This window comes from Paroedura picta, chromosome 3 (genome assembly GCF_049243985.1).
Source record: "Paroedura picta isolate Pp20150507F chromosome 3, Ppicta_v3.0, whole genome shotgun sequence".
In the NCBI taxonomy this organism is placed as follows: domain Eukaryota; kingdom Metazoa; phylum Chordata; class Lepidosauria; order Squamata; family Gekkonidae; genus Paroedura; species Paroedura picta.
Window position 1 is genome coordinate 175,509,125 of NC_135371.1, and position 26,060 is coordinate 175,535,184.

The window sequence follows — 26,060 nt, forward strand, 5'->3', positions numbered from 1 at the left end:
CCAATGGGGCGGGCGGCTCTCCTCCTCCTCCCCCCCCCCGCCGCCTCGCGTGCCAAGCGCCGCATCTGGACGGGCGGCTGGAGCGCCCGGGATGGAGCGAGGCGGGCGCGGCGCCGCTGGGCCTGCGAGGCGGGGCGGCGGCGGGAGCCCCTTCCCACGGCGCGGGGGAGCCGGCCGGACACGCCGCAGCCCCCCAGGAGGATGAGGAGGAGGAGGAGGGGGAGGAAGGCAGGCAGAGACCCCCGAGGGGCGGCAGGGGTGGCGCCACGCCTTCCCCTCCCGAGGAGCCCGGGAGACTTTCTCCCGTCTCGCTCCGCTGCGGCCGGCACACAAAGGAGGCGCGGTGAGTGGGGCGGCCGGAGCGGGCTCCAGGAGGGGCCGCGGTCAGGATCCAGGGGGAGGGCGGGAGGGCAGCCAGACCCCCCCCCCATACTCACGCACACGCAGTCCCCCAGCGTGGCTGCTCTCCCGGCGGGAGCCTGGCGTCTCCGCGCGCGGGGTCCGCCGTGGCTAAGTTGGGGACGCCTGAGATCTGGAAAACTTTCCGGGCGTTAGTTTGAAGGCTCGGAGGGCCAACGCCCCCTCTCCGCGGGCAGCGCTGAGGCCGGATGACAGAGGGACCGCGGTGGGCAAGCAGGGGATCCTTGACAGCTTTGCTCCTGGGGCGGGGGAGATGGAGGGGGGCGCAAATGTCTCCGCCCCCATAGGTCCCTGCTTTGATAGCCTGCTTGGCTCCCCAGCTGGGACCCAAAGCGCCTCCAGCAGGTCATTTCCCCTTAACCGGCTCTCTTGCAACAACAACCCTGGGAGGTGGGCCAGGGGGAGAGTTTGTGAAGGTTCAGACTCACTCCAGGTAGAGCTGGGATTAGAACCTGAGTTTATTTATTTTTGTTTCGAGTTACATACCGCCACTTCTGCACACACGGCTCGGGTTCTAGTTGTGTCAGATCCTAGCCATTCCACGTGGAAGACCCCCGTTCCCTGTGGCCTGCTGTCAGATACGGGGGCATGGGGGCAAAGCTCCCCACTGCACTCCCCTTGGTGCTGGTCCGGGGTCTTCTCCAGCATTTGATGGTCTCCCTGCTGCTTCTAGGTTTGAAGTTGGCCAGCGGGTAACGGCTGCATCCCATTACTTGGCTCCCCGGCTTTTCCCCCTGAAGGCAGACACGGCTCTCTGGTTCTCCCTTTTTACCTGAACAACAACCCTGTGAGATAGAGCAGGCTGAGAGTTTGTGGCTGGCCCTGCTTTCTCTCCCAAATTACTAGAGCAGGGGTAGTCAAGCTGCGGCCCTCCAGATGTCCATTGACTACAATTCCCATGAGCCCCTGCCAGCGAATGCTGGCAGGGGCTCATGGGAATTGTAGTCCATGGACATCTGGAGGGCTGCAGTGTGACTACCCCTGTAAGAGGGATGAAGCTGAAGGGCAGTGGATTCTGGAGGAACAAAAGGAAACACGGGAAGGGTTAAATTCTGGTGTTTGCTGCTATGAGTTCTTGGGACGGCCACTGGCCCAGACAGCTTTAGAAAGGGAATAGACACACATGGAGGAGAGGTCTATCGGTGGCTACTGGCCAGTGTGATTGAAGGGAACCTCCATGTTCAGAGGCAGTCAGCCGCTGAGAGGCCACATCAGGGAAGGCCTCGGCTCTTCTTAGGTTTATGCAGCCATCTAGATGACCTTTGGCTAGTGACAGTTCTCTTATAACTGTTCTCAGAGTCTGGTTCTCTCAGAGTTCTCTCAGCCTCACTTATCACACAGGGTGCCTGTTCTGGGGAGAAGAAGGGAAGGAGATTGTAAGCCACTTTGAAGATCCTTTGGGTAATAAAAAAGTGGGGTATAAAAGCCAGCAGCTTCTTCTTTAATGTGTGGGACGGGAAGGTGGCTTCATGTGTCCATGTGTTTGAACATACTCAAACTGGACCTTCAAGTCTAAAAAAAACGTGTGGCAGATGAGCAGCTTTGGGGAGTCAATTATCTGAGGAAGTGGGCCATAACTCATGAAATCTCTTCATTTACAGCAAACCTTGTTAGTCTTTCAGGTGCTCCTGCCTTGCCCCAAATTCTCTTAGTCTTGAAGTGTGCTGTTCTCAGGTCTCAGCTGGAAAGAAGTACAGATGAGCTGACAGGAAAGAGGGCGAATCAGTATCCAAAGCAGAATGCCAAGGGGAAGGACAGAATGCAAGGTCAGGCAGTCCAGTGAGTCAAGGGTTCATTCAGGCAGGCCAAGGGCATCAGCAGAAGGTAAAGGTCACGGGTTAATATAGGCTTTCAGCAGCCTCTCTGTCCTCATTCTGTGATGACTCACAGGCTTTTGCAGTCAGCAACTCTCTTGCTACCATGGTGTGATGCCTTTTAGATCGGAGTGGTGGCTTAATTGGCTTGGGAGACCCAGGTGAGCTGACCAGACAGGGAGCTGCAGCTGGAGGGGGGCAGAGGAATGAGGAGCTTTTTTCAGCAAGTTGTTTCTCTGCAGCTCCCTCCCCTTCTGCTGGGCAGAGCTCTCCACCTGTTGAGCCTCTGGCTGGGCTAAGCCCTCCTCCAGCTTGGCTGAAGCTGGGATATCCCAGCAAAGCTCTTCCTACAAGGAGTCCTCACAAACAGGACCTGGGCTTAATGCACTAGCCCCTTAAGGAGCCACTAGATTTGTGGGCCATAAGCTTTCAAGAGTCACAGCTTTGATTCTGGAAACCTGCCGTCCCGAAAATCTTGTTGAACTCTGGAGTCGAATCTGGCTCTACTGCAGACCAAACATGGCCACCGTTGGAAACTCTTTTAAAGGGAATAAATTGTGTCCTTTTTATTGTGTGGAATACGTAGCATGTTTTTGGGATGCTCAGTGGTGGCTCCATGCTGTGTTCTGGATCAGCTGGCTCAGAGGCTTGGTGAGGGCAGCATGCCAGGCAGAGGGGCAGTGCTGATCCTTCATATTGGCTCCGTGCCCCCATTAAAGTGTCTTCAGCCCTTGACTCCAACTGCTGTGGGAGGAGAACTCTGCAGAGCTGCACTGATGGGCCTTGGCAGGTTTTGTGCACATCAGCTGACTTTTTAGGGTGGGACTTCCCAACTTCCCCTTTCTGCTGGACTCGAGTTTTGTTCCTGGGGGGTCAGCGAACACTTCGGGACAGACAGCATGGGGGGCAAACTTGTGTTCTGCAGTGGGGGAAGGGCAGTAAACTGTGAGTGAATTCTACCTAGCGTTAGGGATGCCAGCCTCCAGGGGGGGCCTGGGGATCCCCTGGATTTCCAGCTCCTCTCCAGACTGCAGAGATCAGTTCCCCTGGAGGAAAGGGCTGCTTGGGAGGGGGGACTCTGTGGCCTTGGACTCCACTGAGGGTCAGGGATGCCAGCCTCCAGGTGGGGCCTGGGGATCCCCTGGATTTCCAGCTCCTCTCCAGACTGCAGAGATCAGTTCCCCTGGATAAAGGGGCTGCTTGGGAGGGGGGAGTCTGTGGCCTTGGACCCCACTGAGGGTCAGGGATGCCAGCCTCCAGGTGGGGCCTGGGGATCCCCTGGAATTCCAGCTCCTCTCCAGACTGCAGAGATCAGTTCCCCTGGAGGAAAGGGCTGCTTGGAAGGGGGATTCTGTGGCATTGCCCCCCCCCAAGATCCCTGTCCTTCCCAGGCTGCATCCCCATGTCTCCAGGAGTTCCCCAACCTAGATCTGGCCATCCTAGGTGACCAGTGTAACTCCACTCCTAGATCATCAGTGGCTCCTTGCCATGTTCTTCCCATTGGGCCCTGTTCCGTCTCTGGGAGGTGTTTCCCTCTGGGAAGGATCTCCGCGTGGGAAGGAGGACCACGGAGAACAAAGAGGGCCCTTTCTCCAGAGGCAGCTGTTTCCGTCTTCCCCTCGTGGCGTGTGTCTGTCTGCTCTGATTTCCCAAGATGTAAGCAAGGAAGCGGCCGCAGTTCTGCATCTCAGGAAAGTACGGCTGGTCGGACATCTGAGAGCCAGATCTGGCAGAGCTCCAAGATACGCACTTGCTGTTTATGCGCCTCGGACGCATGCCCAGGATGTTGGAGGCAGACCTGGGGGGCTGCTTCCTAGAAAGGCCATTAAGCGCTCAGGCATAAGTCCACTGCAGCCACAAGAGCCGCCGTTGTGTCGTGGTTAGTGCGGCTGCATAGGACCTGGGGCAAGGCAGGTTCGAATCCCTCCTTCTCCCTGAAAACTTGCATGGTGGTCTTGGGCCAATCTTAGAATCTTGGCCTGGCCTACCTCAGAGGGATGTTGTGGTGGGGAAAATTGGAGGCGGGGAGAGTGATGCACCAGGCGTAGGGAGTGGATCTAGTGCTAACAGTCTAACGCCATTGTTCAGTCCCGTAATCATTCTGTCGGCTGGCTCAGCAGAGCCAGTTTGGTGTAGTGGTTAGGAGTGCGGACTTCTAATCTGGCGAGCCGGGTTCGATTCTGCACTCCTCCCCCACAGGCAACCAGCTGGGTGAACTTGGGCTCCCCACAGCACTGATAAAACTGTTCTGACTGAGTAGTGATATCAGGGCTCTCTCAGCCTCACCCACCTCACAGGGTGTCTGTTGTGGGGAGAGGAAAGGGAAGGCGAATGGAAGCCCCTTTGAGCCTCCTTCAGAGTAGGGAAAAGCGGCATATAAGAACCAACTCTTCTTCTTCTTCTTCTTCTTCTTCTTCAGCTGACAAGCAGGGAGGAAGTATGCTTGAAGGAGAAGAAAGTCTCCAATTAGGACAACGGAGAAGAGTATTCAAAAAAATTCCAGGAAGTTCTTATTCTAACGATGCTAAATACACGTACCCTCTGACGTCCCCTGCAGGACATTCCTTTTATGCTGTTAAATCATGCACACGACAGACCTTGCATATTCCGACAGATAAGCGTTGTGCAAAGCTCAGCTCCACCTGGGGTTGCTAAACCTGGGCTGGGATATAACTGGAGATTTAGGGGAGAAGTACACAGGAACCTCAGCAAGGGCATAACGCCACAGAGTCCACCCCCTAAAACAGCCATGATCTCTGGAGAATGGAGAGCAGATGTAATTCTGGGAAAGCACCAGCCCCCAACTGGAGGTCGACAATCCTCGAGCCTCCGTCTGGGCTCCCTTGGGAGGGATCAGGACACAGCGGAAGAGCCTCTGCTGGGCATGCAGAAGGGCCCAGGTGCAGCTCTGGACATCTCCAAAGCACCAAGCAATAGGTGACTGGACAGGCCTGTGCCAGAGGCCCCAGAGAGCTGCTGCCAGTCTGCATAGGTAGCACTGACCTGGATGGACCTAGAAGATAAGGCAGCTTTAAGTGTTGAGAAGACAAGAGAAGCCCTGTTGGATCAGGCCAGTGGCCCCTCCAGCGCAACCCTCTGTGTCCCACAATGGCCAAAATCCAGGGGACATCAGGAGGTCCACCAGCTGGGCCAGAACTCCAGAAACCCTCCTAATGTGGCCCCCCAAGCACTCAGAAGACAGAGCATCCCTGCCCCAGGCACAAGAACAGAAGAGAAGCCATGTTGGATGAGGCCAATGGCCCCTCCAGTCCAGCCTTGTGTCCCACAGTGGCCAAATCCCAGGGGCCATCAGGGGTTCACCAGCAGGGCCAGGACTCCAGGAGACCTCCCACTGTGGCCCCCCCAAGCCCCAAGGCAGAGTGGTCCCTCCTTCTCTTCCTTGGGGCTTACAGTCAACTTTCCTCCAGAGGCTTCTTCACGGCTTGCTTTGCTTGTGCTTTGGATCTTGAGGTGCCTGTCAGCATGTCAGCAAATCTCCCTTGCCAGCTTCCCTAATAATGCATTTGAGAAAGTCCTGACTTCCAAGAGTGCGTCAAGCCAGAGGGAAAGCTCTGCCTTCCCGGCATTCAGCACCCGCTTTCCCTGTTCTGCTCTGGGGCGTGGATCCAGCCGGGCAGGCTTGCATCTGGGTGGCCCGTGGTCCCTGGGTGTGAACCGCAGCAACAAGGCGGCGAGATTCGCCTCCGGGTTTTCCCCGGCATGAGAAGATCCCAACAAGCAAGGCTGCTGCTAGCGCCGTGGGGGTCCGCTTGCATCTGGGTGTGGGAAGGAGGGTCACCCCGGCGCTCGAAAGCACAGCTGCAATGCCCTGAGAAAGGAATGCAGCGCTGCATGCCCCACGAGAATGAATTTTAAAGAGAGAGAGAGAGAGAGAGAGAGCAGTGTGGGCTTACAGGAAACCTACCGCTGTTGTGCTGTCCTGTTGTCTTTTTCCTTTGGGCTGGAAAGTGCAGGTTTTTAGAGCATGAAAATGGACAAAGAAGAGGGACTTTTGTTTGTTTCTTAACTTTGTAGCCCGTTTCTCCCAAAGGGCAAACAGGATGGAGTCGGAGAACTGCCATCTAGATCAGGGGTAGTCAAACTGCGGCCCTCCAGATGTCCGTGGACTACAATTCCCAGGAGCCCCTGCCAGCGAATGCATCTGGAGGGCCGCAGTTTGACTACCCCTGATCTAGAGTAACGTGACTTCAAGGAGGTAAATGCCCTAGAACAGACCACGGGTGGAGTAACAGGATTTAAAATGAATATAAGTCAACAACAATTAAAATCATAACAGAATTCTAAATATGCCAGTACTGAGAACTGGAAGCCGAAAAAGAAACTGGAAGCAAAACAACAACCACAACAAAACAACCCAGGAGGCCAAAGAAGGAGGGAGGAATAGCCAGAGTGGGACAGAGCTTGTAGCTGATACGGCACCCGTATTGATTAACGTAATTTAAAACCAATATTTAAGAATGGCAAATAAAATCAGTATAGACTTCTAAAAAGGTCAATAGTCAAAACCAGAAGCCAGAACAAAACCGGAAGCTTTGCACTACCCAAAGCTGTCCCAAAATGGATCACAAATACTTTTCCCTTCCTCTCCCCACAACAGGCACCCTGTGAGGTAGGTGGGACTGAGAGAACTCAAAGAAAACTGCTGTGAGAGAACTGTGACTAGCCCAAGGTCACCCAGCTGGCTGCAGGTGGAGGAGGAGCAGGGGATCAAATCCAGTTCTCCAGATTAGAAGCCGCTGCTCTTTATCCGCTACACCACGCTGGCTCTCCTAGGGGAGAAATAACCAGAGCTGAAAAGAGTCTGATATAAACATAATCAGGCGAAAACCTGTGGGGAAAGTCCTGTTTTCCACCCCCAGTGGAATCCGGGACACGAGAAAGGGGGGAGGGTCCCAATTAATATCAGTAATCTCAGGGCTCTCTCAGCCTCCCCTCCTTCACAGGGTGTCTGTTGTGGGGAGAGGAAAGGGAAGGTGACTGGAAGCCGCTTTGAGACTCCTTTGGGTAGAGAAAAGCAGCATATTAGAACCAACTCTTCTTCTTCTCCTTCAGTAATCTCAGGGCTCTCTCAGCCTCCCCTCCCTCACAGGGTGTCTGTTGTGGGGAGAGGAAAGGGAAGGTGACTGTAAGCCACTTTGAGACTCCTTCGGGTAGAGAAAAGCGGCATCTAAGAACCAACTCTTCTTCTTCTCCTTCTTCTTCTTCTTCTTCTTCTTGGAACAATCTGTTCAGCTTGGACTGGAGCTGTGAAAAAGGTGGTGTGGTTTCTCATGGCTTGCAGCGTCCCAGTCGCTAGCCAGCAGGGACTTGTCATTTTGAGCACTTGGATGTACTTTTGCCACTGGGGAGAGGGAGAAGGGGGTATTATTTTGGGGAACAATGAAGCAGGCATGGTAGGGAACAGTTTATGCTTCATGGGGCAGGCTGCCTGGGTGGGCAAGGGGGCTTTTCCTCTTGCGTAGTCCCCCGTATGAAGACACGAAAGGACATTTGTTCCTCCCTTCGCTATTGGGAACGTAACTCCCGCAGTGGCACTGAATGTATTTGGCTTGCTTGTACTTGTCTGGCGTAGTCACGAACATCCCGTTCAAATATGAAACATGTTTTGGCAGCCCAGAGCTTAACTGGCGGGGGGGGGGTACTCAACTTCGAGGGGAAAACAGTAAAAACCTAGATCTTGAGGGTCCCCCAGTTTCCTGAACTTGTGTTCCAATGACATTTGGGGAGGCAAGTCGAGGGATCGTGAATCAGGGGTAGTCAAACTGCGGCCCTCCAGATGTCCATGGACTACAATTCCCATGAGCCCCTGCCAGCGAATGCTGGCAGGGGCTCATGGGAATTGTAGTCCATGGACATCTGGAGGGCCGCAGTTTGACTACCCCTGATCAAGATGCTGCACAGGCCTTTCCGTCCCGCGTTCCTCTGCCAGAGACTAGGCTGTGTTTTCTATCTCATGCTTTGTTCACTCAGGGCACCACGGGGAGCCTGCCTGCTCTGTGTGTGTGTCCATTTTGTGTTTGTGTGTGAGTCTGGGAACCATGGCTCTGTGCTCTCCCACACACGCCTTGCCGCGCGAAACACCTTCTGCTCTCCTTTCTCCTTGCATTTCTCCCTCTCCCCCATTATGCCCTCCTGTACCCCCACCCCATTATGCCAGCCTCCCCAGTCTCCTCCCCCTTTCCTCTGGGTTTTACCACCCCCTGGTGGCTGAGGCGTGCATTGCTGCCCTCCACACCCTTCTGAATTCTCACATGAACACAGGAATCCGCCCTATATGGGGTCAGAGACCATTCCCTGAATCCGTCATTGCCTGCTCAGACTGGCAGTGGCTCTCCAGGGTCTCAACAGGGGATCTGGACATGACACTTCTCTGCCTTTTTAGTGACCACCTGATGTTGCTGAGTGAAGTTCAGTGGATGATCTACTAAGACCACCAAGATCCTTTCACCCCACGAAATTAAGGAGCAGTAGGCTTAGGACGGATAAGAGAAAGTTCTTCACCCAAAGAGTCCTTCACACACGGAACTCTCTGCTGCAGGAATGGACAATGATCCTCCAGGCCTTCCTGTCCTCTCCCATTCCCCAGAGTCCATTTAAGTTTGCACCGACTGCTTCAGTGACTCCATCCAGCCACCTGATTCTCTGTCGGCCCCTTCTTCTTTTGCCCTCAATCGCTCCCAGCTTTAGGCTCTTCTCCAGGGAGTCCTTTCTTCTCATGAGGTGGCCAAAGTATTTGAGTTTCATCTTCAGGATCTGGCCTTCTAAGGAGCAGTCAGGGCTGATCTCCTCTAGGACTGACCCGTTTGTTCGCCTTGCAGTGCAAGGGACTCGCAAGAGTCTTCTCCAGCACCAGAGTTCAAAAGCCTCAATTCTTTGACGCTCGGCCTTCCTTATGGTCCAACTTTCGCAGCCATACATTGCAACTGGGAATACCATAGCCTTGACTAAACGCATTTTTGTTGGTAAGGTGATGTCTCTGCTTTTTAGGATGCTGTCTAGATTTGCCATAGCTTTCCTCCCCAGGAGCAAGCGTCTTTTAATTTCTTTGCTGCAGTCCCCATCTACAGTGATCTTGGAGCCCAGGAAAATAAAATCTGTCACTACCTCCATTTCTTCCCCATCTATTTGCCAGGAATCGAGAGGGCCGGATGCCATTGATTCATATATATTACTCATAATTCAGAAACCCTGCAGAGACAAAGTTAAAACTGTGATTGCAGAAGTTTTTGTTCAAGGACATCCTTAAGCCTGTTTATTTCCGGAAGCCCGTCATCTTTTTGGAGGGGGTGGGGATTAGGGGAGACAGTTCTCCTAGACAGTTTACAAAGGGCAATTAGCCCAGCAGTGAAGGATGAGGTCCAGAAGCACCTTCGTCTTCGGGTAGTCCTCCCTTGCAATTTGATCATTAAAGAAAAGGACGGGGATGTCTTGGAGGGCTCAAACAGCCGAGATAAAGATCACATCTATAAAATGCGCAGCTGCAGGTTGTGCAGCCTCGATTTGCCCCGGGGCTGTACGGAGGCCAGCAGAGGCGGCCTAATCCTTGAAGCTGGGCTTGTTTCTGCCATTTGAAACTGGCTCCCAGGAGAAAACGTCATTGGGAGAAAAGGCAGGTCCCTGTGACTTTTTCGTAATAAAGCCGGGAGCCCTCTGATGCCAAGCGACGGTGGAACTGTCAGGTCCTTCCGTCCTCTCTTGCATGTCCCCCCCCCCCCAGGGACATCGTCGCGGTGTGAATCTGTGTTCTATGGACAGCTGGAAATACATTTGGTTGCTTTGAACTGTGGCCGTCTCCTCCCGCTTCCCCCTTGAAGGTCCCCCTCCACAAACACCCCACACACACACACACACACCCTTTCTCCTCGGGGCTCTGCTCCCACAGGAGGGAGAGGCTCTAACAGGAACAGCAGACCTGGCTTTGATCCCGCCGTTCGCACGGCATCTCCACATGGTGGGTTCTCCCTCTTTGGAGATTTCCAAACAGAGGCTGGAGAGCCATCTGACGGAGAGGCTGATTCTGGGAAGGCTCAAGGGGGTGGCAGGTGACAGTGGAGGAGCAAGAGGGTTGTGGGTGTCCTGCACAGTGCAGGGGGTTGGACTAGATGACCCAGGAGGTCCCTTCCAACTCTAGGATTCCATGATGATTGAGGCCTGGAGATTTGTGAAGGAATCACAGCAGTGCCCTTGGCAAAGGGGTGGGCATGAAGACTGTACACACAGAAGGCCCTTGTGGGTGAAAAGAGCCCCTCAAGAGCCTCCCTGGACTTCCTGGGAGGGTCTCCGCTTTCCAAGTATTGACCAGGAACAAACCTGGAAGGGTGGGGATTTGAACCTGGTCTCCCAGACTCCAGCCACTACACTGTGCTGCCTGTGCCGTTTGGAAGTTCAACCCCCCCCCCTAATTTTAAGCACGTTCCTTGCTGGAATCCTAGTTCTCTATGGAGAAACCAACCGTTTTTAAGGGAGGCCGGACAAGCCAGCTTGGCAAACGCCTCTTGGAAGGACAGATCAGGTTTGACACTTCCCCAGGCACACTGCTCTCTTTCGGAACTGCTTACAGGGCCCAGCCAAAAGAGAACTTCATTCTCCAGTGCTAAAAATAGCCAAAAGTGAGGCTAGCGGGAAAGAAGCATCCCCCAGTTCCTCCTTTTAAAATGCAGAGAATAGTATGGTGATGGGCAACCATGTTGGTTTGTGTGTAGCAGTAGGGAAGAGCAAAATTCGTGGCAGGGGGGGAGCTTTCGGGAGTCCCGCTGGTTGCCGGACTGGTCAGGCCACACCTGGAGACCCGTGTGCAGTTCTAGAGGCCGCGCTTTGAAGAGGACGTGGGCGAAAGGGAGAGAGGGCAGAGGAGGACGGCAAGGATGATCCGGGGGTGCCTGGGGACCGAGCCCTACGAAGCAAGGCCGAGGGACCTGGGAATGTCCAGCCTGGAGAGGAGGAGGCTGAGAGGGGACAGGGGGGCTCTCCTGAAGTATCTGAAAGGTTGTCCCTTGGAGGAGGGCAGGGAAAGGTTCCTGCTGGCAGCAGAGGAGACGACCTGCAGGAACGGCTCTAAACTAAGTGGAGAATGATCTTGGCTGATCATGAGAAAATCTGTCATAGTCCAAGAAGTTCAGCGGTGGAATTGGCTGTCTGGGGGGGGGGGAGCTCACCACCACGGGTGGTCTTCAAGCAGCGGCTGGACAGATCCTTCTCCTGGATGCTGGAGGCTGATCCTGTGTTGAGCAGGGGGTGGGACTAGATGGCCTCCATGGCCCCTTCCCACTCTAGGATTCTAGGAGTCTAGTTCAGCAGTGGAAGGGGCTGCCTGAGGAGGTGGGGGGCTCCCCCTCACTGGCCGTCTTCAAACAGTGGCTGGACAGATCCTTCTCCTGGATGCATGAGGCTGGTCCTGCCCTGAGCAGGGGGTGGGACTAGGTGGCCTGCATGGCCCCTTCCCACTCTAGGATTCTAGGAGTCTAGTTCAGCAGTGGAAGGGGCTGCCTAAGGAGGTGGGGAGCTCCCCCTCACTGGCCGTCTTCAAGCAGTGGCTGGACAGATCCTTCTCCAGGATGCTTGAGGCTGATCCTGCCTTGAGCAGGGGGTGGGACTAGATGGCCTTCATGACCCCTTCCCACTCTAGGGTCTTATGAGCCACTGATCACTTCTTCAGTGGTGCTTTGCCATTGTCTACCTCTTCCTTGGTGGTCTCCCATCCCAGATCCTGACCCTTCTGGGCTTAGAACGTCTGGAGGCCCCAGAAATGATTTTCTGAGTGGCAGCGTTTGATCAGATAACATAAACTGGGCTGCTCGGTTTCAGCCCAGGTGGCTTCTTACCAGAGGGAAGGAAAGGAAAAGGTGTTTGGTGTATCACCACTTTCCTTGCTCATCTTGCGGGCTTCCCTGTCTCAGGCATTCACACAGGTTCAACGAGGGGTTGCATAAGGTGTTTTTTTTTAAAAAGTCCTTGACAGCTAATTAGAAACGTTCCAGAAAAATGAGATTTATTGCCCCTTAACAAAGATAAAAATCATAAATTGGGCCTTCTTGCCTTGTGCTCGAGTACAGCTCAAATGCCTTTTGGGGGTTCCTGTTGGATTAACTCCCCAAGACAGGGGTAATCAAACTGCGGCCCTCCAGATGTCCATGGACTACAATTCCCAGGAGCCCCTGCCAGCATTCGCTGGCAGGGGCTCCTGGGAACTGTAGTCCACGGACATCTGGAGGGCCGCAGTTAGACTACTCCTGCCCCAAGAGAAGAGTCCGCAATTGATAATCCCATGTTTAAATCGAAAGGAGCGTAGCTTAAGACGGCGCTGCTATTTTTCTATTTTAAAACGTGTCGACGTTGGTAAAATCTCTCCTTGCAGAGCTGCGGAAACTCCGATGGCCTCCCTGGCCGGGACACAGCCGGCCCCCGCCCCCAAGCCAGGGATTTGGGAGTGGTCTTGGATGCCTCACTTGGATGCACTGGTCAAGGATCTGCGAGGCACAGGTCAAGGAAGCAGCCTGCCAGGCATTTCTCCCTTTTCGCCAGGCATGGCTACTAGCACCCTGTCTGTCCCCCGAACATCTGGCCATGGTGATCAATGCAACAGACTAGACTTCTGTAACTCATTCTACGCGGGTCTGCCCTTGTCTCTGACCTGGAAATTGCAGCTGGGTAACATCAAGTTTAAAGCAGTCGCTACATGGCACATATAAAACTAGAACGTTAATCAAATTATGGGATTTAGATTTGAGTTTTAACCACTACACCAGGGGTAGTCAAACTGCGGCCCTCCAGATGTGCTTGGACTACAATTCCCATGAGCCCCTGCCAGCTGGCAGGGGCTCCTGGGAATTGTAGTCCATGGACATCTGGAGGGCCGCAGTTTGACTACCCCTGCACTACACCATGCTGGCTCACATCTGCCTGCCTGTCTGTCTATCTAATTTCTTATGTCCCCTCATGGCTCAGGGTGGTTTAGAGACCATAGAAATCATAAGATCAGTACAACAGCACCGGCAATAACCGTAATAACAATGACAAAATAATTCTGACTCTTGAAAGCACATCTCCTGACAATCTGCTGGGTCTCCTTGTTCTTACACAGGGTATCTGTTGGGGAGAAAGGCAGGGAAGGCGATTGTATGCTGTTTCGTGACTCCTTCGAGTATAAAAAGCAGCCCCTACTCTACTCTGAGGATCCTGGAGTCCAGGATTTCTAATCAAATCAGTTCTGTTCCATATATTTCCCCCACTGTTCTCCCCATAGGGATCCAAAGCAGCTTACGGCGGTCTCCTCTCCTCCGTTTTCCCTTCACAACAACCCTGCCAGGGAGGTCAGGCTGAAAGGGTGTGGCTGGCCAGAGGTTACCCAGCAAGCTTTGGTGGCAGAGAGGGGATTAGAAGAAGCCCTCCTCTTGGACTGCACGGTCTCTTTGTAAAGTGAAAATGCTGCTTGCCTCTAAATCGCCTTTTGGCTTTTCTTGTATCAGATTATTTCCGCCTTTCCAGGAATTTCCTTCTGGCTGTTTTGCAGCCCTTCCAAGGCGTGCTGGCGCCATCTGCTGGTCAGAAGGCGTCTTTGCACAATAATACGAAATCTGTTACAACAAACGAAAGCAGTAAATGGAAAACATCAGGGGGAACAGAGGGGGCCGTAGCATCGTGACTCTGAAACCTTGTTAAATAATGCTTCCAAAAGTGCAAAGTAGTCATTTATAAAGTGCCAACAAGATAATCATTAGTAATAACCAAACAATGCAACTTGTTGTTGTTGTTAGGTGTGAAGTCGTGTCCGACCCATCGCGACCCCCTGGACAATGATCCTCCAGGCCTTCCTGTCCTCTCCCATTCCCCGGAGTCCATTTAAGTTTGCACCGACTGCTTCAGTGACTCCATCCAGCCACCTCATTCTCTGAAACTGTAGCAGCTTTAAGACCAACAAAGATTTATTCAAGGCGTGAGCTTTCGAGTGCATGCACACTTTGTTGGTCTTAAAGCTGCAATTCGACACAAATTTTGTCATGCTACTTCCGACCAACACGGCGACCCACTTGAATCAACCAAACAATATGATAAATTTGAGTGCGCTAATCCAGTACAAAAAATAATTCAGGCAACAGTTCAACCGGCTAGTTCCAGCGGATGTCCAAACAAGGATCCAGTGGTCCCCCATTTCACAGGGGGGCTTCTACCGTGGACCCAACAGAAGGAATAATATTATCGAGTTCCTCGAGGGAATAAATAACAATTTGACTTAGAAGAATCCTCCGTAGAGGGAATTAATTTGTTATAGAATCATAGAGTTGGAAGGGGCCACACAGGCCATCTAGTCCAACCCCCTGCTAAACGCAGGATCAGCCCTAAGCATCCTAAAGCATCCAAGAAAAGTGTGTATCCAACCTTTGCTTGAAGACTGCCAGTGAGGGGGGGCTCACCACCTCCTTAGGCAGCCTATTCCACTGCTGAACTACTCTGACTGTGAAAATCTTTTTCCTGATATCTAACCTATAGTGTTGTACTTGAAGTTTAAACCCATTACTGCGTGTCCTCTCCTCTGCAGCCAGCAGAAACAGCATCCTGCCCTCCTCCAAGTGACAACCTTTCAAATACTTAAAGAGGGCTATCATGTCCCCTATCATGTTACATCTCAAGCTTCATAGTGTTAATTGTGAGCCTGCTCAATGATCCAGGGAAAGAAGAAATTACACTCCCAACTAACCAGCTGAACTGTTGCCTAAACTATTCCTTGTATTGTTGTATTATTGTACACAAATTTACAGTATTGTCTGGCTATTACTAACGGTTGTCTTGGTACTTTATAAATGACCCTTTTGCACTTTTGGAAGCATTCTTTACTACGGTTTTAAAGTCACAATTACACAAGACAGAGCTCTTCTGCCAGGTTGAGGCCAGCATGCTTATAGCTGGACCCCCCCCTCTTGGGTCACTCTTATGGCGAGTGAATGGTCAACGACCCCTTTTCTGCCCCCTTGGCTGTTAGTGGGTCAGGTTTAGGTTGTGTAGTTTCCACCGCTTATCTTGTGTGTTGGTTTTAGCTAACTGTATTGAGTAATTCTGATGTATGAAGGGTAGCTTTTTAATTGGGGGCTTTATATATGTTGTAACCAGCCACAAGCCTTTTGGGAGTGGTGGGCTAGAAATCAAATAATAGTGATGGTGATGGTGATGGTGATGGTGATGGTAATAATACACAGCCCCCTCTTTTCTCCTGGTACTTTCCGTTCACTTCCCTTTCGCAATTGCTGGCAAGTGGATTTCCCTGTGTGCCTTTGCAAAGGGCTCTGTTCCACTCGCGCTCTCCCGCTGATGAGGTGTGCATGCACATGAAAAGTTATGCCTTGGATAAAATCTTGCTGGTCCTTTGGCTCAAATTTTGTTCACCCGGATCTGTCCCCCTGCCTGGGAGGCTAGGGGCTGGGGGGTCCACCCCACCCTGAAATTCTGCATTGTTTCAGCCGGCACTGAACTGATTGCCCCCCTCCCCGAAAAAGTTCTGTCCCTTCACCCGTCATACATCTTAGCAGTTATTAGTCCGGCCCTCCTGACAGCTAGTCAATTTGTTTTAATAAGATTTATGGCTTGGGGGTGGGAGTCTTTATTCAAGCTCTCATGGTCAATCACTGGGACTCCCTTTTACGCTGAGTGGATGTATTGCTTTAGGGCAGGGGTAGTCAAACTGCGTCCTTCCAGATGTCCGTGGACTACAATTCCCATGAGCCCCTGCCAGCAAATGCTGGCAGGGGCTCATGGGAATTGTAGTCCACGGACATCTGGAGGGACGCAGTTTGACTACCCCTGCTTTTAGGGGAAGAGGCTTTGTTTTTGTGGCCTGTTTGTTTTTGTTTTTGAGACGTTTGCTCTCTCGGAACAAATTTTAGGGATTCAGGCTGCCAGGCAAAGAGTCGGACTTGCAAAATTTATGGCAGGATCTCCCCCACCCCTTCCCCCTCCTCTTCTCCAGCCTCCTTCCATTGCTAACTCAGGGGTTTTTGATTAGTTGTTGTTTCTCTGTGGGGAAAAAATGGTTTCTTCTTCTTCTTTGAGAGCCAGTGTGGTGAAGGAAGGACTCCCTGGAGAAGAGCCTGATGCTGGGAGCGATCGAGGGCAAAAGAAGAAGGGGACGACAGAGAATGAGGTGGCTGGATGGAGTCACTGAAGCAGTCGGTGCAAACTTAAATGGACTCCGGGGAATGGTAGGGGACAGGAAGGCCTGGAGGATCATTGTCCGTGGGGTCGCGATGGGTCGGACACAACTTCGCAATTAACAACAACGTGGTGAGAGGAGAAGAGAAGGGGGGTGAAGAACTGGCTGCCAATGAGGGTCTTGTGAACATGGTTGCCATCCTCCAGGCAGAGTCTGGAGGTCTCCAGGAATTCCAGCTGATCCCCATGGAGAAAAAGACAGGAGTCCAGGAGCACCTTAATGACTAACAACATTTGTGGCAGGGGAGGAGCTTTCCTGAGCTGCCTATAAGAGTTAGAGTTGGTTCTTAGATGCCGCTTTTCCCTACCCGAAGGAGGCTCAAAGCGGCTTCCAATCGCCTTCCCTTTCTTCTCCCCACAACAGACACCCTGTGAGATGGGTGAGGCTGAGAGAGCCCTGATATCGCTGCCCACCTGTTCTTCTGCTGCTCACCTGGTCAGGTATCTTAGGCCAGTTGTGTGACTCTAGAAAGTGCTCCTGGACTCTTGCTCTTTTCTGCCGCTCCAGACAGATAAACGCAGCTGCCCGTCTTGATCCCTGGCCCGTAGAAGAGAGCAGACGTGGCATTATGTCCCTCTGAGGCCCCTCCCCTCCCCCAATTCTCCAGGCACATTGTCACTGTTGGCAACCCTATTTTGTGGCCCTTTAAAGACAGGGAGGGTTCTCTGGCGGACATGACCTGCTGTGAGTTAATGAACTCCAGAAGGGCTTTTAAAGGAGGGCCTGAGCCCCCCCCCCCCAGAGGCTCAAGGCTGCAGGGTCAAAAGGACATGAATTGGGGGACTTGCTGAAGCTCTAATCACCCCAGGAGACAGAAGAGCCCACTGGCTCACTTGTAAATGGGTGTGAAAACCCTAATCCTGGACAATGGGGGGGGGGGAGTGCTAAGGAGAGATCTTTCCCCACTATAGGATCAGAAGGACACAGAGGTCACACCTGCACTGATTTGTTATCCAGAGGTCACACCTGCCTGTAGCTGGGTCAGTGAGTCATGGGGGGGGGCTTTGGGGATTTTCTGGGAATACTTTATTTGGGGGGGGGCATAAATAAGACCTAGTGAACTCCAACCCCACCAGACTTGGAGGTAAGGCAGAGGAGAGTCAGAGGGAGACCCACAGCAACTTTGGGGTCTCTAGCATGGGAAGGGGGCAATTCTACTGGGCCACAAACCTAATGGAACCACTTCATTGGGCAGCTCAGCATCCACGATGGCCCACGGTTTGTGATCCAGGCAGGCCACGAACCCCCAAACCGCATCAGTCCTGTTCGTGGCCATCCAGGTGCCAACAATGTGGCCATCCAGATACCAACAATGTCCAAACTCTGCTTAGCTCCTGAGTTCTGAGGAGGCCAGCCTGGGCCTGTCCTGCTTTTAAATCTTGGTTTCATAGAATCATAGAATTCATATGTTTTCATTCCACTTTAGGCTCTGTAGGGCAGCTGATAAAGAATTTAAATGGATAAACGTTTCTGTTTTGCAGATGGAGGCACCTCCAGCTTCAGCACCCCCCCCCCCGTGCCGTGGGTCCCCCCCCACCCCTTCAAAGGCCACGTGGAACATTCAACGCTGTCGGTGAGTTTTGTGATGTCCTCAAACCATCGGCTGTTGAGTGTACCCCGAGGCTGAGCCCGAGCGACCGGCAGTTCCTTGCCAAAGGGGGACCACCAAGATGGAGGAGCTGATTGGCGGCCCAGAATTCTGGACAGGGAGTCGGGCAGCAGTCTACGCGGATTCCCACCAAGAAGATGGAGCGCCTCCAGGACTTCCACGTCAGCCGAAAGGGCAGCTGTTTTCCAGGCTGGAGGTCCAGCCACAAGGAATGAACTTAGAACGAGGCTTGGGCCTCACCCGCCAAAATCAGAGCAGATAAAAATCAAGGTTCTTTTAAATCCAAATCAGATTCTAAATCGGATTTTGTTTGATCAAAGGCTTCCTAACCCAACATTGTTGTTGTTCGGTGGGAAGCCGTGTCCGACCCACCGCGACCCCCTGGACAATGATCCTCCAGGCCTTCCTGTCCTCTACCATTCCCCGGAGTCCATTTAAGTTTGCACCGACTGCTTCAGTGACTCCATCCAGCCACCTCATTCTCTGTCGTCCCCTTCTTCTTTTGCCCTCGATCGCTCCCAGCATTAGGCTCTTCTCCAGGGAGTCCTTCCTTCCTGCTCATGAGGTGGCCATGAGGTGGCCAAAGTATTTGGGTTTCATCTTCAGGATCTGGCCTTCTAAGGAGCAGTCAGGGCTGGTCTCCTCTAGGACTGACCGGTTTGTTCGCTTTGCAGTCCAAGGGACTCGCAAGAGTCTTCTCCAGCACCAGAGTTCAAAACCCAACATAGTTTCCTATTTAAGGTGAGTTCTAAGATACATTGTAGCCCCGAGGTTTTCTATCCTGCAATATGGATTAATTTTTCAATTTTGCAGTATGAGACTCTTTGCTCTTACCGTGCGTAAAGCATTCTATTCTCCCCCAAATCTCTGTACCCAAAATCTTACCGCAAGCGTTAATTCAATGAATAGGAGATAGCTTGCGGGGGGAAGAGATTTAGGGAATAAGGAGGCGATATTAAGGGCGAAGCATGAGGATGGAGAGTCAAGCGGTACAAATGAAAGAGGAACTTTGGGGACAGAATATCCCAGAAGTCTTGAGAGCTTTGTGAGAATTGCCCAGAATTAAACTTCACTGGCCTTAAAACTGCCCCCAGATTCAAATTTTGTTCTGTGCTATTTGATGTTTTGTTTGGGTCCCATAAAACCATTTGAGTGGTGGTTGTTATTGTTGATTATTTCCCTCCTTCCAATCAAGTACGGCGGAAAAAGTTAAACTAGATTTTAATATTTCAGACCCACACGGTGGGTCGCCGTGTGGGTCTGAAATAGTGCAACAGAAACAGAGCCCAAGAGCACCTTTATGGCCAACTAAGATTTATTCAAGGCGGGACCTTAGAGTGCAGGTGACGGTTTTTGTAAGGAGGATAATAACCAATGTTGCTTGTGAGTTTGTTGTGCAGATCAATTTAGACCAGAGGTAGTCAAACGGCGACCCTCCAGATGTCCATGGACTACAATTCCCATGAGCCCCTGCCAGCAAATGCTGGCAGGGGCTCATGGGAATTGTAGTCCATGGACATCTGGAGGGCCGCAGTTTGATTACCCCTGATTTAGACCTATGAAGGGGGGGGGAGAGAAGGGAAGAGGTCCGAAGCAGGCAGGGAGAGGATCCTGGAGTCCTACAGAGATGTTGAGCAGGGTTAGGGCTGCTGACCCTTCAAGAACAAGGGTCTATGTCTCAAACTTGGCACCCGGCTCCTGGGGTTGTTAGGGCAATTTCTCTTCATTAATTCCTGGCCATCTGTCTAACTGACAAGCCCCACCGTTTCTCTTGTAGCTCTTCTAGGATTCTTCTCCTTGACCCTTTAAAAAAAATGATTGAACTGAAGGCTAATGGATCGGGGGAGTAGGCTTCATTAGGATCTTGAGAATAATTAAGAGCTTTCAAGTCACAACAGAGTTATGGTGACCCTTCGAGGGGTCTTTCAGGGCAAGCGGTAAGAAGAGCCCTGCTGGATCAGACCTGTGAGGTCTGTCTAGTCCAGCATCCTGTCTCACACTGGGGCCAGCCAGTTCTTCTGCAGGGCCAGCCACAGGGCAGGGAGGCCGAGACACTCAGTCCTTTCCACTGGGGGTGATACTTCTGCCCCCAGTCTAGCTGCTCCCACCAAAATTGTACCCTACTAGGGCCCCACAGATTCCTCACCCCTCTTCCACATGCAGCCGGCTGGGTGATCTTGTGCTCATCACAGCCCTGATAGTGCCGTTCTCTCAGAGCAGTCATGTCAGCAGCTATCAGGGCTCACTCAGCCTCGCCTCCCTCACAGGGTGTCTGTTGTGGGGAGAGGAAGGGAAGGTGATTGTAAGTCGCCTTGAGACTATTTCAGGCAGTGAAAAGTGGGGTATAAAAGCTTAAACTTCTTCATCGTGCAATAAAGGGAATGACTGGATAAGAGCCATGGATGGGCCAGTTCCGACCCACAGGCTGTATGTTTGACACACACATTTTCCTGACAGGCCAGACTTTGGCTAAAATGGAGCATCTCAGCTTCTGAAAAGTTGGGGAGTTGACTGCAACTTGTCACACGGGGGGGGGGGGGGGCATGAAGAGCCAGGACCCCACCTGGGCTCTGGCTCCAATCCCATGAGCTCTGGGTGGAAATCCAAGGAGACTTGGAAATCTTGTCCTCGGTTCTTTCACCCTGTGGAAGAAGGAATGGGAGAGCGTCAGATGCTTACGGAAAAGTCAGCCGCTGCCCTACCTCACCACAACCCTGTGAGGTAGGTTAGGCTGAGAGAGAGAATGACCGGCACAAGGTCACCCACTGAACTTCCAGAATTAAAACTTGACTCTCCCAGATCCTAGCCCCAGGCTGTCACCACTTCATCAGGTGCAATTCAGCATGTTTGTGGCACACACGTGGTCTGGCAACTTTGTTTGCTGCTAAGAGTTTGGGAAGGCCCCAGTTTGCTTAGTGTGGACTTCTAATCATAGAATCATAGAGTTGGAAGGGGCCATGCAGGCCATCTAGTCCAACCCCCTGCTCAACGCAGGATCAGCCCAAAGCATCCTAAAGCATCCAAGAAAAGTGTGTCTCCAACCTTTTTTTCCCTGATATATAGCCTATATCGTTGTATTTGTAGTTTAAACCCATTACTGTGTGTCCTCTCCTCTGCAGCCAACGGAAACAGCATCCTGCCCTCCTCCAAGTGACAACCTTTCAAATACTTAAAGAGGGCTATCATGTCCCCTCTCAACCTCCTTTTCTCCAGGCTGAACATTCCCAAGTCCCTCAACCTATCTTCATAATCTGGCGAGCTGGGTTCGATTCTGCACTCCCCACATGCAGCCAGCTGGGTGACCTTGGGCTCGCACTAAAAACTGTTCCAACCGGGCAGGAATCTCGGGGCTCTCTCAGCCTCGCCTCTCTCACAGGGTGTCTGTTGTGGGGAGAGGAAAGTGAAGGTGACTGGAAGCTGCTTTGAGCCTCCTTTGGGAAGAGAAATGCGGCATTTAAGAACCAACTCCTTCAGTAATATCAGGGCTCTCTCAGCCTCCCCTCCCTCACAGGGTGTCTGTTGTGGGGAGAGGGAAGGGAAGGTGATTGGAAGCCCCTTGGAGACTCCTTCGGGTAGAGAAAAGCAGCATATAAGAACCAACTCTTCTTCTTCTCCTTCAGTAATCCCAGGGCTCTCTCAGCCTCTTCTCCCTCACAGGGTGTCTGTTGTGGGGAGAGGAAAGGGAAGGCTAATGGAAACCACTTTGAGACTCCTTCGGGTAGAGAAAAGCGGCATCTAAGAACCAACTCTTCTTCTTCTGCCACAGCTTTCCCCAAACTACACAAAAGTGAATTACTTGAGACAGCTTTTCCAAGCAGGCAATAGAGTTGCCCTGTACTAAGTGACTCACAAGAATTACTCGGGAAAATGTTTAAGGCCGCTGGTCTTTGCTACTGTGTTTCCTGAAACTAGGAACCTACAGCAGATCAAAGTGTGAGTCCGGTTCTATTCTGGCTTTTGTGTGGAGGCACGCTTGTTCCGATAGAGTGACACAGAATTTCCCTGTACCTGTTTCACTGTATCTGACGAATTGTGTGTGTGCAGGAAAGCTTGTGGCCAGAATCAGACTGTGTCGGTCTTTAAAGTGCCCCTGGGCTCAAACTTGGTTCTGCTGCTGCTAACCAGCAGGGGAATCCACCTGAGCCCACCTTTTTGGCATTCTTTGATGTGACACTTTGCTTCCCTTCTGGCGGTCCCTGCCCCCCTCATCCAGTGGCATTGCTTGTTTATTGTCCCATCTTGTCAACCGAATTGACACCCTAATCTGTGTAATCCCTCTTGACTCCCAGGGAGAAAGGTGGTTTAAGAAAGAATGTAAAGAAATATATTGGGGGGGGGGGATTGGACCAAAGTTTCTTATGTCAGGAAGAGTTAAAAAGATTATTTGGGGGGGTGTGGAAACCAAGCAGGGCAGAGCCTTGTGCGCCCCCCCCCCCATGCATTTGGGCTGCAAGTGGCTTTTCCAAAGTTTCAGGCGGTCCGAAGCAGCTCTGTACAAAGATCCGGTTCTTTCCAAAGCTGGGGACAATTCTCCGTTTTCTAGCTTTGTTGCATTAACATTTTGGAAGTGACACTTAGGGGCTTCAGGGGAGCATCGATAAAATTTGGCCCACGGTGGTCTTTTTTTTTTTTTTTTAAGTCCGGCTTTGGCTCTTCCTTCCTCCCTCCCCCGCCCTATCCCAAGGTTGGCTCAACCCTTGCTCTTTTGCAAAGTCTGCCTTCCAGGGGGCTGGGCGGGGGGGGGGGGAGGCGAGAGGAAGGCCCCGACTAGCGAGCCAGACTTTTTGGCTCCAGGCTGCCGCCGAGGGGGGAGGTCCGGGAAACAGAGCGCGCTGCTGGTGCGAGCGGGAGCCGGGAAGTCTGCACATGGCCAGAAACCCGCTGCCCGGCGCGGCGGAGCGCTGCTTCGAGGTGTGGCGGGACTACCTCCAGCTGGCCCGGGTGGTCGCCGAGCTGGCCAAGGCGGAGCCGGAGCCGGAGCCGCCGCCCGATCCCGCCGGGAGCCCCCCGGAGCGGCCCGTCCCGCCCGCGGAGCCCTTGTGCTCCTTCTGCAAGCACAACGGAGAATCGCGCACCGTCTACGCGTCGCACCGGCTCAAGGACGCCGAGGGGCGCGTCCAGTGCCCCGTCCTCCGCCAGTACACCTGCCCGCAGTGCGGGGCCCGCGGCGACGGCGCCCACACGCGCCGCTTCTGCCCGCTCACCAGGCACGGCTACACCTCCGTGTACGCGGGCGGCCACAGGAACTCCGCCGGCAGGAAGAGGAGGAAGGCGAGTGGGGGGGCGGCGGCGGGGGGGGGGGCGGGAGGGGGCGCGGGGACGGATCCGGCTCTCAACGCCTCTCTTTCGCCCTCCCCGACGCAGCTCTAGCCGCACCCAGGAGGAGGAGGAGAAGGAGACTCTTCAGCCGCTTCTGCCGCGCCACAGGTAGGGATGCGTCGAGCGCCTTTCTAGTCCGCCTTGGGCACAGCGCCTCCCGAGGCGGAGGGCGCAGGGAGCCGGTGCCGGGCAGAAACGGGAGGGGCCGGAGCAGGGACTCCCGAAAGCAACTCCCCTGCCTCAGGTGCTCCTGGACTCTGGCTCCTTGGGCCTGAAGAAGGGACCAGGGACTCAGGAGGGCTCCTCCCCTGCCCCAAATTTGGTCAGTCTTCCAGGTGCTCCTGGGCTCTGGCTCTCTGGGACCCAAAGGAGTGAGCCGGGACTCCCGGAATCTCCTCCCTGGCCCCCGATTTTGTCAGTCTTCCAGGTGCTCCTGGGCTCTGGCTCTCTGGGGCCCGAAGGAGTGAGCCGGGACTCCCAGAAGCTCCTCCTTGGCCCCGATTTTGTCAGTCTTCCAGGTGCTCCTGGGCTCTGGCTCTCTGGGACCCCAAGGAGTGAGCCGGGACTCCCGGAATCTCCTCCCTGGCCCCGATTTTGTCAGTCTTCCAGGTGCTCCTGGGCTCTGGCTCTCTGGGACCCAAAGGAGTGAGCCGGGACTCCCAAAAGCTCCTCCTTTGTCAGTCTTTCAGGTGCTCCTGGGCTCTGGCTCTTCCCAATGACTTAAGTGCCCTTCTTCTTTTAAGCTGAGATGGGGAGCTTCAGGCGGGGAGATCCCTAGAGATTTGAGGATGGGTCCTGGAAAGTTTGTTGGGGAAGAGAGTAACTTCCGCAGGATGCGATGCCAGAGCCCACCCTCGGAAGCGGCCGTTTTCTCCAGGGGAACGGGTATCTTTGGTCTGGAGAGAGTTTAATTTCAGGATAGCCCCCCTGGAGGTTGGCATCCCCACACTGCCTTGCCGGAGGGGGGTGCTTGGCGGCTTCCATGCAAAGAAAATGGACTGGGGCAGCTGATGCCAGCATGCCTGATCGGATTTAACTTGCTTTATTTGTTTTCTTGATTAGTCCGCCTTTTTGGCTGAGACTCGAGAGGAATTCCAGGATATGAAATAGAGCGATCAGATCAGAGACAGCCTAAAACTACCAATGAGGACCAGGCGGTATGGAGCGGGCTGCAGGGCTGGGAGCCAAGGAAGCAACAAGCTACAGGATGCTAGGCGTGCTGCAGGCCAGGGGGAGTCAACCTGTGGTCCTCCAGATGTTCATGGACTACAATTCCCATGAGCCCCTGCCTGCATTTGGACCACAGGTTGACTACCCCTGCTTCAGGCGACATGGAATTGGGATTATAGGGCAATGCAGGTGATGCATGCCAAGGAACTGTTCCCAGCAGAGGAAATCCAGGTCTTCTGCAAATTCTATTTTGGAAAAAGATTATAGCCCTTTTAAAAATTGCTCAGTCTAGTTTTGTGTACACAAACTCCTCCCCCTGTTCATCTCATGATTTCTGAATCATGGAATCATAGACTGCTCCTTAGAAGGCCAGATCCTGAAGATGAAGCTCAAATACTTTGGCCACCTCATGAGAAGGAAGGACTCCCTGGAGAAGAGCCTGATGCTGGGGGCGATTGAGGGCAAAAGAAGAAGGGGATGACAGAGAATGAGGTGGCTGGATGGAGTCAATGAAGCAGTCGTGGGCTCTTATATGCTGCTTTTCTCTCCTCGAAGGAGTCTCAAAGCAGCTTACATTCGCCTTCCCTTTCCTCTCCCCACAACAGACACCCTGTGAGGGAGGGGAGGCTGAGAGAGCCCCGATATTACTGAAGAAGAAGAAGAGTTGGTTCTTATATGCCGGTTTTCTCTACCCGAAGGAGTCTCAAAGCGGCTTACAGTCACCTTCCCTTTCCTCTCCCCACAACAGACACTCTGTGAGGGAGGGGAGGCTGAGAGAGCCCTGATTTTACTGATATTAATTGGGACCCTCCCCCCTTTCTTGTGTCCCAGATTCCACTGGGGGTATAAAACAGGACTTTCCCCTGCTTTATCAATGCTGACCCGGCTTACCAGATTAGAAGTCTGCACTCCTACCCACTACACCAAACTGGCTCATATAGTTGGAAGGGACCTCCTGGGTCATCTAGTCCAACCCCCTGCACTATGCAGGACACTCACATCCCAATTGCTCATCCACTGTCCCCTGCCACCCCCTTGAGCCTTCACAGAATCAGCCTCTCTCTCTTCTAGGTGCAAGGAATTTTAATCATTGTGCTCTCCCCCCCAATTTGTACTTGTTTGCATTCTAATGGGCCAAGCCAGCTAGGAATAATAATTTTTGAGAGCAAAACACAATATACCCAGAATTAAGCTTTGTTGAAGGTGCCACCAGACTCCGAGTTTGCTTCAGAACAACAGCTGAATCTAGTTTTAAAATAAATTTGTTTGCTCCCCTTTTAGGCACACACACTGAAGGGATGGAAAGGCTGGGATCGTAACAGCTCAGACCTAACGGGTGGTCTGCCAGAATTGACCCAAAGGCCCCAAAGTGATCCAGAGGAAACGGGGAGCAGAACTGTTCATGTTATTTCTTTGTTAAGCAAATACTAACAGGTTATTTATGGTTTAAGTCTAAACAAAATATGTGGGAGTTTTTTATTGGTGGAAAACATTTCCCAGCTGAATG

The 26,060-nt window shown here is 52.9% G+C and overlaps 1 protein-coding gene across 2 annotated transcripts; it reads left to right on the top strand.

Moving 5' to 3' along the window:
• Window positions 1-78: 78 nt before the first annotated feature.
• Window positions 79-26,040, top strand: NANOS3 (nanos C2HC-type zinc finger 3). Of its 2 annotated transcripts, XR_013229687.1 has the most exons (4): window positions 79-343; window positions 17,937-23,335; window positions 23,429-23,491; window positions 25,835-26,040. XR_013229687.1 is itself a non-coding variant. In XM_077329807.1 (3 exons), the coding sequence occupies exons 2-3, from the start codon at window positions 22,931-22,933 to the stop codon at window positions 23,432-23,434; spliced, it is 411 nt and encodes a 136-aa protein (XP_077185922.1). In that variant the 5' UTR covers window positions 79-343; window positions 17,937-22,930; the 3' UTR covers window positions 23,435-25,218. The 2 variants fall into 2 exon arrangements, 1 of the variants encoding a protein (XP_077185922.1); XM_077329807.1 differs by lacking the exon at window positions 25,835-26,040 and having other exon boundaries at window positions 23,429-25,218.
• Window positions 26,041-26,060: the final 20 nt, after the last annotated feature.